We start from the raw sequence: 15,563 nt of genomic DNA on the forward strand, positions 1-15,563 counted from the left end.
AATTTTTATTAGTAAATAATTGAGAAGCAGATCTATCACCTTCACAAAGATGGGTCTGAGCATTTCTTGGGAAGGTGTAGTGGAGAGGACCAAGATAGTTGGGTGTTTCAAGTGCCTCTGTGATACCTGGTTCTGTGTTTGGTTTCCTTCTCTGCCCAAAATCCATGTAACCTTTCCAAGATTCTCCAAGGACAGTGAGTTCTTGAGTATCCTGAAATCAGAGCAGTCTCACTATTCTCCTTTCTCCGTGTTGTGAGACTGGTACAGGTTTGAGCATCACCATGGGTCAGTTGTGCTGTGTTGTGTTGCTCACCTGTGTGAGATCACACACACTGTCCCTGCTCTTGGGCAGAGGGGAACAGGGTGTGAGAAAAGGCCAAGTTGCACAGAAACATTTACAAAGCTTCACATTCCACCAGCCTGTTCTTCCACACAGATCTAAACCACTCTGCACATTTTAGATGCTCATTTCATTCTTTTGCCCTGAAGTTCTGGCTGTGATTCATTCTTTACATTTAACAAAGAGAATCAGCTCACATATGTAAGGTGAGTTGTGGGTGTCCTGACAGAAGGATTTGGCCTTATACGTCCCACCTCCAGATATTTCTATTCTCTTTTTCTTTTTTTCCCTCCAAGCATGTTGTTACTGTCCATGAGTCATTTCATTAATCCAGAGAGAAGGCCAGAAAACAAGTGAATAAACACCCTGCTTCACAACCTTCTGCTGCACTGTTTACTTCTCTGCTAATGAATGAACAGCTGAAAACCAGAATCCTCCTAACTGGGGACATTCAAAGGGACATTATCTCCCCTTTGTCAATGGCTGGTGCCTGGCCCAGCCAGTGACTGCACTGCAGGATCACAGGATCATCTCTGCATGTTCCTTATAACTCACACAGTGAGTGCAGTGACTGTAAATCATAGAGCAGTCACACAACAGTCTGGGTTGAGAAGGGACCTTAATCCCAGAAACAGTGGAAAGGAACATACCTGCAAGTCAAAAAGAAGAGCACAGGAATCTTTTACCTTTCCCATTAAAAAAATAAAAATTAAAAAATAGCGTGAGAAACACAAAGAGCTGTGATGCCACACACAGGGGCCTGCCTGCAGCAGCACAAGGTCAGATCTCATGTGAAGCAGGCTGGAACTCAGCCCACGCTCTGAGTCTGGGCTTGGCTCTGTGCACATGGCCAGGGCTCTCCATTTATCATGGATATGGCCGGCAGCCACCTGAAATGTCCTGCTCCCCCTCCAGAGCTGTCAGAGCCATCCTATCTCCAGTGATGTGAATAAAGACAGAAGATCAAGGACTAAATGAGAAACAAATTAGAGTAGTCTCAGTTTTGCCTTGCCAAATACAGGAATTCAAGGTCTGTGTGCCATCATGAAAGCCTGGCTTTGCCTGTCCCTTGCAGACCTGCAGCTGCAGGTACAGATGGGCTGCTGCTCAGTGCAGCTCACACTCCATCCCAGCTCATTTGGGAATCACAGAATCAATGAGCCTCCCTCAAAAGCACAGACAGAGCTAAACCTCAGGACCATAATTTCTAACACTGTAAGGTGTTTAGTAAGTCCCTTTCAACTTTAAAGGATAGGAATGTAACCTTCATAAAATAAATATCTGATGCCCAGAGATGGCACTCCAAGTAACATGCAGATTATTATTAATTATTTTCAAAATAAGGCATGAAGCTAAGCTTGTGCACTTTACATATGCTTTCCCCTTTGTTGCTAGATGTGCTTGAGATTTTGGAATTTAGTTTAACGTTTATATTTCTGCACTTTGATGCACAGTTGAACATACCCTGCTCTGATCCATTTTCAAAGAGAATCCATTAATTTTTATATCAAGGAGGGTGATGTTCAACCCCTCAGCTAAACACACAGTCCAACAGAACATGAAATTCAACATTTGATGACTTCTTTTCTGGCTCCCACTGCATATCAGGACAGCAGCTTGTACAGGACTCCTCATGTGAGTGGTATATTTCCATTTTCTGTGACAACTGGTCACATGAGAGGTTTTTGACCCAATTGTACACAGAGGAATCTGCCTAAAACATATCCCTGGTCTGTGATATTGCCACAGCACACTGAGTTGTGTCACCTGGACTTCTCAAGACTTACAAGGATGGACAGAGAGCCTCCAAACCTATCTGAGACAGGATGCTGGCATCCCTGTGGCTGGCAGCATTTGAGATCAAATCACTATTTCATCACACTCCTTGATGGCTTGTAACACACAAACCAACACAAAGCTGGCATTCAGCACATCAAACAGCCTTTCCCTAATGTAAGACTATTTCAACAGAACATAATTTTCTTATGATCCAGTTGTTGCAGAAAAAAAGCCAGAAGAAACCCCAAATATGACAGAGAAGTGCTCATGATCTGCCAGGCAGCTTCCCACAGCCCTGCAGTTTCCTGCAGAGCTGAGGTGCAGATACCGAGCAACATTTACAGACCCACAGCATCCCATCCTGCCAGGCCTCACCTGCATGTGCTGAACAACACAGGCAATTCCTGCCAGGGCTCTTCCCTCTGCTGCTCTGCTCCTCTTCCTTGGACAAGGCAATGCCCAGGGGCAGAGGGGAAAGAGAAAACTGAGAAATGGAACCACACAGCATTCACTGGCAGAGAGAACCTTACCTGTGTGATGCTGTGAGAAAGGGCAAAGGGGAACTTGACAACAACATTTTTGGAGGCTTTGTGCCAGAGTACCTACTTCTATGCACATAAATATATATTTGTGCTCTGAATTGAAAGCATTCGGGTCACAAAACTTGAAATACTTCTGTTTGTACATTACTTTAGGATATATAACTTCAAAGACCAAAGCAACACAAAAATCACTCTTGACATGGACATCATCATCATCCAAACAGAAAATTAACATGGCTTTTTTTTAATCATTTAGGCAGGATAGTATTTCTGATTAATAGAAATTTGAATTAAATTTCTCCTTTCATGTATGCAGCAGTTAATTCTAATCAAGCAAGCTCAAGGTCTTCCGTTGCCTGGATAGTTCTAATTAGATTCTTCCACATTATGACTTCATCATATGCATCCATACATGGCATACAAATATCAACTTTCTTTTCAACAAATATGAACTTCCCTTTCAATTTCTCACTGGAAATAATTTTCTGGTGGTGGGAACAATGTCTGCTCTAAAGGAAATCACAAAATGTCAGGAATCCTACAAAACAAGTATCAGGCTTAAAAGAAAGTGCTTTGAAATTAATTTACTTGGTACAGAACGTGACCACCATGAAGGTTCTGCACAAAAAAATAACATTTCTTGTGGGACTGTGGTTATGGAAATAAGGTTTGATGTGTGTGAGTGGCTGCAGATACTATAAAACAAATACTAATAAAGTGATGACTGACTGCTGGGCTCCTGTTGGCCAGGCACGTCACTGTCCAACGGGAGCTGACAGAAGCTGCAAGGAACAGCAGCACATGCCTTGTGACACAGGCTTCACCTTCTGAGCTAATCACTGCTGCTCCAGGATCCACAAGGAACAGCTTAAAAACTGACTTTGTGCAGGAATGACAAATCATTGGAGAAAACATCTGATAGCTCTCCCGAGTGCCAGCCAAGGTTTGAGCTGGATGCAGAGAATCTCTTATGAAAGAAGGAGGCAGACCGAGCTGAGTCACTTTAAATCAGGAAATGCAATTCCTTCCTACTCAGATTTAAAATATCCTACAGCATAAAACTTCTGTAGGATTTTTTTTTTATGTTTAGGGAAGAAGCCGAACTACTGCAGTCAGGTCTCTCTAAAGGAAGCACTCATGACTTCCAAGCAGTGTAAAATACATCAAACTATTGAAATCAAGGAGCAGAGGAAAACCAGAGGATTTTAAAGGACAATAACCAGACCACCTCACTTTACTCTTTTTAGTTGGGTGCATTTCTTTGTAGAGACCTTCTCTTTTCCTCAGAGGGTGATTTTTCCTGCAATTAGCCATTGCTTAGAACTTTCCTCCTTACCATTTTACAGACAATGAAGTTTTTTGCTTCCTGCCAGGTAATGGGATTCCTTGAAACTCTTCCAATCCTTTACACCACAAAGAGTTCAGAAATAAAAAAAAGTGGTGGTACAACAGCAACTGAGCCAAGAAAAGAGAAAAAAACCCTTGCATCATGGAATGGTAGCCTTGGGACAACTAATTAGAATTTTATTCACGACAAAATCAAACGTGCAGTGGTAAAGTGCAGACAGAAATGCAAAATTCCAAAAGCAAAAAAGAAAGGTAGCTTCACCTTTCAAGCTTTCTGCAAGCAGCTTACTCAGGCAACTTTAGGAGAGCAGAAGTTAATCTGCAAAGATTATTTATGCAGTTATTAGTTGCTCTAAAAAACCCCAAACCTCTATTTATTTGGTTCACTACCAGCATTTACTCAAAAGTTTCATTTATAAACATTAAGCTGATCCTTGCTTTAGACTAACTCAGAAAAAAAACCCTGGAGTCTGTACTGTAGATCTATCTTTAGGAAAACATAATTATTTCTGAATCCAGGAACTGCTCTGGGTTGGAGCAGCAGCTAATATCCTAACCAGAATCTCCTTGATCATTACTCAAGCAGTAGCATTTTTATTTTTAAAAAAACCTTAGTCCTCCTCCCCCACCAGTTTCCCCATTTCTCTTCTAACACATTCCATTCTAATTTTAGTCTTTTGATAAGGTTTTTTTCCAGATCAACCCACTCTTTTTCACATTTAAATAATTTTCAGTTTTTAAAAGAGCTCAGTTTTAGCAGGTGCTTCAGTAGCTAGGCAATAAGAAGTCTCTTGGGAACATCTTCCATGTTTCCCAAATGGATTAGCCTGGAAGTTTGGGGAGAACACATTAGACAAAATAACCATGCTGTTTAAGAGTTTCATTCCAGCTTTGAAATTCAGAGAAAGAAATGCAGTCCCCAAAAGAAGCATTTGTGCTCCCTGTTAACAAATGAAAAAACAGCTGCTACACTGGCACTGCTGGGAAGGACCTTGGAGGCAGGGAAATTCAACAGACACACTCAGAAGCCAGACATGGAAGCAAACAATGCAGCTCCTCCTTTTTGGCATTATTCAGCTTCAGTGTAGCCCCAGGACCAGGAATTCTCCATGGTTTGCAACCCTGGCCCCAGTGAGTGCATTTCCCTGGCTCACAGTGGGAAAGGGCCCAGCATGGTGCCAAAGCAGCAGAGACTTCCCCAGGGCTGCAGCCCCTCTCAGCTACAACACGTTTGTTATCAGCAGCTCTGGGAACTGCACTCAAGGCCAAGACAGCTTTAGAATACCTCCCCTGATAAAAGAGAGCCTGGCCCTGTCCATCATCTCCAGCTATTTGAAAAACACCTTTTTCCTCTTTTGGCTCCTGGAAACTCAAAGCACTGCAGTACATTTCAGCAACTGCTTCTTCTTGTGGTCCCAAATTGCAGGAGGAAACCCACTGACAGAGATGTCTGTGCCTTCATGCAGTTAGAGCAGACCTGTGAGACTTTGGCATCTGGCAGATTCATGAGGCAGGAAATTTAAAAATAAATTTAATGCTAGGCATCATTTACAGATCTACCAGAATAGATGTTCATCTACAGTCACAGGGTTATCTTCCACATTTCCCTAGAGTGCAGCAACATCCTCCTTCTCCAGTGCTAAAAAAGACTAATAAAGAGTTGAATCTATCTTGCTATGTCTGTACAGAGGTAGCACTTGCAGTAAAAAAGTAAGTTGGAGTAGAATACAACAGCAGACATTTCTTATCTTATTCTTCAAAATGACATATCATCCCCCATTTCTGCTCCCTTTGCTCCATTAAATTCCTCTAACCACACAAACTGGAAATACATAATCCTATTTTAAAGCTGGACTTAATTCTCAAAAAAGAATGTTCTTACCTGGTGCAAAGATTTCAGGGAAACATTTCCTCAGCAAATGTTATTACCGACATTTGCTCTAACCTCTATTTTCCACAGGTGAGATGCATTTCAGCACGGAGATGAGGACTTGCCTGTTAGCTTGCAAGAATTTTTAACAAGATTTTTTTGTTTTGAGTATGTGTTCTCTGCCTTTCAATTTTGCTTCATTGCCTTCATCCTTTTTAGGCTCTCTAAAAGAGAATTAACCATGTCCATTCCCAGCTTTGCCAGCTCCACTACCGAGAATAGTTGGGTGAAGAGGGGAAATATTGGAACCTAAAAAAAAGAAAATTCTGGTATTTCCACAATAAAACTCCCCAAAACATTTATTCTTAGAAAAAATGAGTTTTCCTGCATGTGAAGTCATTCCCTGCTTGCTTCCTTCTCTTTGTCCCTGAGGTTTGTTAGCTGAGCTGGCTCCATCCTTGGGCTAAGCAGGAGAACACATCAGAGCAGCTGAGCACACATTAACACCTCCTCCCCACCTGGACCACAGGTCTAAAACAGTACAAGTGCTCATGATTCCCTGCAAGTAATTAAAACCTTTGCCTCTCTCCTCCTCACTAAACCTTCCTCTTCTCAAAAGCACCTCTGTCTAAACATGGGCCAAATAAAGTGTGAATTGAAAAGAGGACAGGGAAATTAGATCAAACTGAGTATGTAGCATTCTCATTATCCCTCATGTCAGACAAGTCAGAAGCACTTATGTAATTGGGCCTCCAGACTCAAGGCAGTGAAGTGTTAAGACAGAAAAGCAATCCCAGGACTGCATGCTGGGTTTTGACAAATAGAAAACCACAGAATTAGGCCAAGAGCTTATCATTAATGTGAGTTTTTAATTGTAGCATGTCAAACCCAGGGTCACCATGTGCCACATGTGGTCAAAGAGGGAAGAAAAGTGTGTAGTGCAAAAGCTGGGAAAGCAAGGGAGGGAATTTCCTGGGTGGCTGGGTACACATTTGTGTGTGGATCAGAGCAAGAGCCCTGGTGAGAGCCCATGAACCACGTGTGTGAGGAGCACAGTGCAGAGAAACACAAGGGGAGGCAGCAGCCCATGAGCAATCGCTGTGAAAAGGGATGGGGGTGGGGAATTGTGCACAGTCCTTTTTTTAGCTTCTGCTGTAGAAAATAAATAGACCTTTTAATCTGTGTTCTCCTTGAAGCCTTCTCTATTGACCATTCATTTCTTCTGTCCCTTCCCAGCTCTTTACCTCCTCTATATGGCTGATGAATATGCAAATGCATAATCAGTTCTGTAATAGCCTATCCTTTCTAAAAACAGGCTATAAATTTGGATCCTGAGCAGCAGGTTCTAAAGAGCCTATTATATGACATGGCTGAGGGAAGAGGCCAAACACCACCACGAGCTCACCAGAGCTCTTTATAACGTGTGTGAATGCAGGGAGGAGGAGGGTTCTCCCCAGAGCCTTGCTGGCAGCCAGAGGGACAACACCTTCTGCAGAGCCATGCACCCAGAGCAGGGCTGGGACACTGCAGGGTGTGGGCAGCTGAGGGCAGGCTCAGATTTGGGGAGCTGAGGGCAGGCTAAGATTTGGGCAGCTGAGGGCAGGCTGGTTTTGGGACGCTGAGGGCAGGCTGGTTTGGAGGAGCTGAGGGCAGGCTGGTTTTGGGGAGCTGAGGGCAGGCTGGTTTGGGGGAGCTGAGGGCAGGCTGGTTTGGGGGAGCTGAGGGCAGGCTCAGATTTGGGGAGCAGAGGGCAGGCTGGTTTGGGGGAGCTGAGGGCAGGCTCAGATTTGGGGAGCAGAGGGCAGGCTCAGATTTGGGGGAGCTGAGGGCAGGCTCAGATTTGGGGAGCAGAGGGCAGGCTGGTTTGGGGGAGCTGAGGGCAGGCTCAGATTTGGGGAGCAGAGGGCAGGCTGGTTTGGGGGAGCTGAGGGCAGGCTGGTTTGGGGGAGCTGAGGGCAGGCTCAGATTTGGGGAGCTGAGGGCAGGATTGTTTTGGGGAGGTGATGGCAGGCTGGTTTGGGGGAGCTGAGGGCAGGCTGGTTTGGGGACGCTGAGGGCAGGCTGGTTTGGGGAGCTCTCAGAGCCAGCAGGGCAGGGGAGCGGTGGTGCGGCGGGGCCGGGCGGAGCAGAGTCCATCGGGTGCTCTGTACATCCCTACATCTCCATGGAGCACACAGACCCTGCTGGGAAATGCCTGCACCCAAACCTGGTCCCTGGCAGCCCCCCCAGCTCCAGGTGACACAGAGCCAGGTACAACACGAGCTGTCCTGCTCCACTGGGCTGCAGAAGGCAGCAGTGCCTGGAGCAGGGCAGCAGTTCAAAGCTCCAAACATTGCAGGGCAGCTGCTTCCCAGCTCCCAAGGAGTCTCCTCCTTCACTCTGTGCAATAAACACAAACCCTTCTGTCCAATACTTGCATACACTTCCATGTCTGCCATTTTGAGGCCCTCCTCTGGTTTGTGCAGGGCTTTACAGCATTCCTGGGTGCTGTTGCTGCAGGGTAGAAGGCAAGAACTGTTAGTCTGAGTTTAATGAGATGGGATTGTCCTGCTACACAGGGACAGAAAGCTGAAGCTGCTGTGCCAAGTGCCTCAGTTCCAGCTTCTGATCTGCAGTAAATACTGGGACCCCACAGGAAGGAATCAGGCCCAGGTGTGTTTTACAGGTTTTTTACAAAAAACCACCCAGGAACAGACACATCTTTGAGCTCCAGACTGAACTGACAAGCCAGGAGGTACCAGGTGGGAACTGAGAGCTCTTGCTCAAACCTTGGCCAAGGCAGAGGAAAAAATGTTGGTTTGCAACAGTTTCAGTGGCACTGCCATTGAGACAGACAGGACAGTGCACTACACACTGCTCGCCCTGGGAACATCCATCACCCCAACGGGGCACAGAGATGGAATGGCAGCAATCATGTACATACCTCCCTCAAAATAATTAGATAAAGGGACAGAAACTTGGACCTGGCTCTAATTCCAACTGTTGCATCCTGAACACATCACAACTCTTCATTTGCCGGTAGTGAATTATTTGCATAATTCATTGGAGTAATATGGCCAAACAAAAACATACAGGACATGCTATAATCACAGATACCTGAAATATGAATTAATTTTAAAACACAACTTGACAGAGATGGATATTTAATACCAAAACTTGTGATCTTATAAAATGTTCAAAGTTGAGCAGCCTTTAAATGTGGACATCATGGAACACTTTCCTTCTCCCCTTCCCTGTCACCTTCAACACAATGTATCTTGCAAAGCAATGCAAACTCTGCAACAACTCAACAAAAACAGGGATGACAGAAGGAAGGAATGTTAAAAACTGATTTTAATAAATCATGTTACAAAACCCTAGGACCAGTTCACAAAGGAGAATTGAGGTCTCACTCACCACTCTGAAGATGGGAACTGGGCTCCCCAGACAAGGTCCAAAGTCCAAAGCCTTGAGCTGAGCTTGGCTGTGTGTCACTCTGATCTGACAATTTAGATCCACTCTGGAGCCCAGTTTTCCTTTTTGTCTTTTTACACTCTTGCAAGCCTATTAACACACCAGTACTGTGTGCCTACCTCAAAGGCTACCACTGGAAGCACATCATATTCATCCCAGACTTTGATAACACTTTCACAAATATTTGCTTCACCTCAACTAAAAATAAAGCCAAACCCCAAAATACAGTGAGAGAAAATATTTTGATCACAAAATAAAACATACCAGCAAACCAAGGCCAGGTTCCCATGAAATGACAAGAATTAAAATAGGAAAAAACAATGGGTGGATGTACTTAAAAGTAATCTTCCTTCAGCAGCGAAAATCTTTGGATCCTGAAACACCACTAAATCACCACAAATAAAGTACCATCCTCCCCCCTCCTGACCCCAGGAAACAAACCAACCCCAGCACCCCACAATTTGCTGTGATCAGCACATTTTAAGCACAGGATCTGGAGATAATTACCAGAAGGGATGCTGGCAGATTCCAAGGTCCATTCAGAGAACATGCATTTGCCACTTCTCCCCCGAATTTCAGAAGTCTCTCTTCTAAAGCAATCCCTTGCATGTCCAGCTGCACACCCTGGAGGTTGTGGATCCAAGGGGAACAGCAATATTCTCTGCAGGATACTTTCAACTACTTAAATCCTGACTGAAACTCTTCACATAAAGTACCAGTTAAATTGAAAACATTACAAGAGAGGGGTCTGACAGTGGCAAAGATACAACATAGTGGCTACAGCTCAGAAAATTTACATGTTATCTAATGGGAATCCATGACAAACTCAAATCATCACATGAGGCTACACAGAAGACTTTATGGAAATGGAAATGTATGGATGCTTTTTCCTGTAACAAGAATATCTGTTTACAGTTTAGGTGATATTCTGTAACTGTAGGAGGTAAGTTGGGAAATATAGACTATTACCAATTCTACTAAACTACTAAAACACTCTTAGCAGAACACTTGGCACTTTCCTATTCCCCAGTTTGAAACAGCAGCAGAAGTTAATCTTGTAGATGGCTGTTAAAGCCTCAGTGCATTAATGTGCTGAGACTGCCTCCTGTTCTCTCTTCTTGTCCTACACAGCTAAAGCCAACCCAAAAACCTGTAACATTTCTGGCATTACTGTCCCTTCCCTTGCAATATGCAACAGAATCATGTCAGATCCATTAGTGTTCAAAAGTGATTCAAGTTATCAAAACATTATCACACTGCTCCCTCTTTGCAGATAGCATCTTGACAGTCTCATTGCCTTTGTGGTGCGGACTGAGGCGATCACATGATTTGAAATTGCTCTGTTTAACTTTTATCCCCCGCCCACAGGTCCCTCTTGGCCTCTGCCCTCACTGGTTGTTGCAGCCCGGGGCCGCAGAGGAGGCGCCCGCCTGCTTCTGCTTCTTGCGCCGCTTGTTCAGGAGCCGGTTGTTGGACGTTTTCAAGTCTTTGATTTTCACCTGGTCATAGTCCACCCTCATGGTAGCCAGAGCACTGGTCATCTCCTCCTGAAAGCAAGCAAGCAATGTAGTGAAGCCCCTGAGGCAGCGAGCCCACGGCCACCCCACCCTGCAGCCTGGAGAGGAGGGACACCAGGAGCCCTCTGTGAGCCCTGGCCAGCAAGGGCTGAGCCCTCTGTGCACTGCACCAGGAGCCAGCCACTTCACTGGGGGCTCCTTCCCGCAGGGGCTCAGGCAGCAGGAGCTGTTCCCACAGCATCTCACAGTGAGCACACAGGACCACGCTCTGCTGCCCTAAATTCCACGTGTCCCTGTGCCCAGCATTTCTCCCTGGCTGGCTCTGCGCCTCCACACAAAGATCTTTAAAAGTCTCTGCTTCAAATTCACACACCTCCTCAGTTTGAATTAATGCTTAAGTACAGGAACATTTTAAACTTTTTAATAAGGTTGTAAAGAAAAGTCTGTTTAAGTAAACAAATGTCTAAGCATTTGGTTCAGGAAGGGAAAAACAATTCAATATCATGGGTATGTTGGTAGCTTGAGGGAATACCTCTGGGACCTACACATAAGCACAAGCATAAGAAATTCTCAGAAACATGGAAAATAAGGCAGCTAAGTGAAAATATCTGCTTGATCTCTGATTCAGAAGGAAAATGTTGCCTAGGTCCTAAAAAGTTTTACAATTACACAGCTCAACAGCTGAGACTACACATGAGTGATTTAAATAAAATCAGTAATCAATAAAATGCACTGCAGGAATGTTGCAATTATCAAAATTCTAGAAATTTGAAGTGCAGAAAATTCAAAATTAATTGTAAAAGCATGCCAACCTGTTAAAGGCCAGCAGGAAAGAGTTAAGAGTTTCACTGTGCCCTACAGCTTCACTTTGCAGGAAGCATTCAGCAGTATTGGTACACACAGCAGGTAAGGCACCTGCTTAAATTAAGATAATTCTTTTTTCTCTCCTCTTCCACCCGCCAAATGTCATAACAAGACAAGACTGAGGTTATTCAGTGTTGTTCCACAATTCAAAAGTACTGCAGAAAACCAGAATGCAGCTCAGCCCTCCCACCTGTCCCCCTACGTTTTCATCACATTCTTCACTGCAATGAAGTTCAAACTGCCCCAGCACTGTCCTTCTCCTCCCTGGGTACATGCAGTGCCTCAGCAGGGGCATCATTCATCCTTTGATCATAAACACCACCTTTGCTGGTATCTGGTGCAGCTGTAAGGCTGCCAATCAAGCTCAAATAGCATTCCTTCTTTTTTTAAACAGTTCTCATATACACTACTGTTCTAACCAAGACTGTTTGTGCCACCCTTGTTTGACATGATTGTATTCAAAATAGCCACAGTATCCAAGCAGCACATTTCATCTCCTATCACACTTGACTGAAAGAAATCTGAATTTGGATTGACTCACTTTAACTTCATCCCAGTGGTCTTTATCCTCTTGCAGGACCCGTGCAGTGTGAAGAGGTGTAGGTGGCACTGACATTGATCTCTGAGAACAAAGAAAAATACCAAAAGAACTTCTGAAAAACAATATTTGGGAAGTGATTTCGTCTCTTCTCTGTGTATGAAGAGCATAAAATTTGATCTAATATCTTCCACTGGCCCTCATTATTCCTGCTTCCAATCACTCCACAAATGAACTCGTGTGGGAGAACAGGACTACATTCCCCATGCAACATTTAAAGAACAAAAAGAGAGAGAAATCAGTGCTGAGCTTCTTTCACTCTACTCCCTTCCAGTCTGAACAATTTATCCAACCAGTGTTGGATAAATTTTTATGTATGTTTTAGATTTTAACTGTCATTTCACTGTTCATTAGCCAATGTCTTCAAGTGGTTAATTTGACCTTTATCTCCTAGGATTTGTTGTAGGAGACATTTTCTTGCACGTATGCATTAACTGAGATCACTATGACACAATTGTTCTGAGCAAGACACAGCTCAGAAGACAGTGCATCCACATGAAACTGAGATCTCTGCTCACCTGCCATGAAAGATCAGGAGATACTTTACATTTGAACAAGGGACAATTTCTAAAGCATGAAGCACAGTTCCCTGGCTGAACTCAGCAAGAATCATGGCAATTCTTGCCAGCCCATAACCCAAACTACAATTTCACTTGGATATTCTATTTTCCTTATGCTTTCTACCCAAACTTGCTGTTTGCTGCTGTGGCATCCTACAGCTGCATGTCAGCAAAGTCTAAGGAGATCCTATAAAACAAACCCTACACTGGAACCAGTGCTTATGTTCCCCTGGGCTCAGAGCAGCAGTGCAGCAGTCACAGAAGTGAAGCAGAAATCCTGACTCCTGCATCCTGTGGACAAGCACCCCAGCTGGCCAGGGTACAGTTTTATCAAGCACAGCTGGGACAAGAGAAATGGAAAACAAGCAGACTGGTTTCAGTGGTGTCCCTGCTTCCCTGTGGAAGGTGCCTTCTGCTGTGAGCTGCTGCTTGTTAAAAAAAAAAATCTTATAGACAAGGAAATAAATGAGTCTGTGCTCCCTCCACCTGAACTGACAGTTTTGCCTACTTCACAGTAAAACACTTCTGTTATCCCTCTCAAAAAAAAAAAAGAAAAGGAGGGGAAAGAAAAAAAAAAAAGGAGACACAAGCACCCTCCTCCGCTGCTTGTGCAACTCCCCAGACATGTTTCCACTTTGGGATTTAGGAAAAGGGAGAACACAGACATTCACTGTATTGGTCTTTCCCTCTCCCTCCCTCTGCCCCCTGTGAGCAATAGATTCAGCAGAAGAGAAAGCCGACCTGCAGCTTCCTTCCAGGAAGGATATTGGAGCAGGGCTGCAGTTGGAGCAGGTGCAGCAGAGTCTGCAGACCCTGCCTCTAATCTCCTCATTAATTGGCTCTGTGCATATTCCAAGTAACAAGTGTCACTGTAGGTGGCAGCTTCCTTAGCTATTAGGCACTCACTCCATGAAATTCCTCACCAGCTGACTTCTGAAACACTTTCTTGGGGCTTCAGACACTCAAACCTAGAGGTATTATTCTGAGCAGTGATTACATTTTTATTTGGTTAAAAAATACTCAGAAACATTGCCTGGGGTCTGTTCTACAGAGTCTTTACAACCTCAGTTTCTCAACTCTGAATGACAACACCTTTCTACTTCATCAGGATGTCCTACAGCTGATTCCAAGGGCTTCCAGATCCTGCAGCAGGCCTTGTAGGAATGGGGACAATCAGCCACACCTCTGCTTCTGCCCCATCCTCTGAGGATCAGCAGAGACACACCAGCACTGTGGGAGCAAAGGGAATTCTACAGCAGAAATGATTCTGTTCCTGGCTGGTGATTCTTTGGGCAGTGAGAACAAGACTGGTATTTTTTTAGACACAAATGTGAGAAGTGCAACCTACTATTTTGAGGGACACCTACAGAGCAGAGATGGTATCATGAAACTCAGTCTTGTAACTTCTGGGATTTGTCTCTTATTTGAAATAGTCCATGTTGTAGTCATAAAGTATTTTTTTCTTTTTTCCCCAAAAAATTCTTTTAAGGAGAAGTAAATTCAACCAAGTCATAGAATGAAACCTGAACTGGGACCATGAATAGCTCTGTGTACCACCCTACCTGGCAATCTCTCACATGGCAATAAGAGACCCTTGCTCCTCCCCCATGCATTTCCAAACTCTGGCAAGGATGAGAATTCCCACTGAGCACAGGAGCATGTTCACCCTAACACAGCTATGCACAATGGTGTCTGAGACCACTAATAATAGCTCTTTAAATCCTGCACTGATGAAGTAAGCACACAGAGTTTATTTTTATATTTTTAAAGAGAGTAACACATGCATATGCTGCAGAGTCAACAGAGACTGCCTGCTCACAGAATATAGAGACATTTTTGGCTGTTGCTTCCAAGGACACGACTGTGGGTGTCTCCCCTTGTGTGTCCTCTGCTAACAGCAAGAAGAATTGTGGTTTTATGGGCAGGTGACCCTCTGTGGAGGGCACAAGAGGTTAATTAAGGGAGCAGCAGTAATAACAGCCCTTCTCTTGCTGTGCTGTGTGGAGCTATACCCAAGTTCTGCATGTAAGAATCAATTTGTGGTGGAAAAAGAGATCTAAGACTCACATTAATCCAAGGGTGATTCATAAACTGAGAGACTGTCATCCTCTCTGTTGGGTCAGTCTTCAGTAAATGGCGAATGAGTTGTTTGGCTGAAAAACAGAACCAACAGGGCATGGTGTAGTCTAGGACCGCATTCCCAAATAACCTTGGGAACACAAGGACCTGCTGAATGAAGAAACACAATTTTGCAGAACTGAAAACACCTCCCAGTTGTTGTGACCATGTTAAGAAGCCACGTACAGTGGGGCAGGTTACTGTGTTTAAAGGGGCAAAACAGGAAAACACCCAAAACAAGAGGCAAGAAAGAAAGAAAAGACTGGGAATTCCAGCTATGCTCTCTACATCACCAAACCAACTGCTCTGAGAGAAACAGCTGGAGGAAAAGAGCACAGGGACAGAAAGCTGCTAAGCTGCCTGCCTCAAAGATGGCAACAAGCTGGGCATTATGGGCTCAATGAATACATAAGCTGATGTTTTGAGAAATGATGGAGGACAGCAACTACCACAGGCTGTGGAAAAAAGGGACAACAAACTTTGACAACTGAGAGGCCACTAAAAAGACAAAAAAGTAAAATAAATGGATTGCACAAACTGGCTTTGCAGCAGCTTTCTGTGAACATGGGATTTGC

General features: G+C 44.2%; 1 protein-coding gene and 1 long non-coding RNA gene across 4 annotated transcripts in view; both read right to left on the minus strand.

The window, feature by feature from the left end:
- LOC135307842 (uncharacterized) overlaps positions 1 to 7,680 on the minus strand; it is a 44,183-nt gene extending 36,503 nt beyond the window's left edge. Inside the window, exon 1 of the long non-coding RNA XR_010368459.1 lies at positions 127 to 7,680. This is a non-coding gene — a long non-coding RNA (uncharacterized LOC135307842). The remainder of the gene's footprint in view (positions 1 to 126) is intronic.
- A 1,513-nt stretch (positions 7,681 to 9,193) lies between these two features.
- MAPKAPK3 (MAPK activated protein kinase 3) overlaps positions 9,194 to 15,563 on the minus strand; it is a 115,122-nt gene continuing 108,752 nt past the window's right edge. For all 3 annotated transcript variants that reach the window (XM_064432356.1, XM_064432354.1, XM_064432355.1), the window contains exons 9-11: positions 14,938 to 15,023; positions 12,254 to 12,334; positions 9,194 to 10,878 (exon numbers count right to left, since the gene is read on the minus strand). In XM_064432356.1, the coding sequence (XP_064288426.1) occupies positions 10,720 to 10,878; positions 12,254 to 12,334; positions 14,938 to 15,023 (326 nt within the window). In that variant the 3' untranslated portion in view covers positions 9,194 to 10,719. The remainder of the gene's footprint in view (positions 10,879 to 12,253; positions 12,335 to 14,937; positions 15,024 to 15,563) is intronic.

This window comes from Passer domesticus, chromosome 9 (genome assembly GCF_036417665.1).
Source record: "Passer domesticus isolate bPasDom1 chromosome 9, bPasDom1.hap1, whole genome shotgun sequence".
NCBI lineage: Eukaryota > Metazoa > Chordata > Aves > Passeriformes > Passeridae > Passer > Passer domesticus.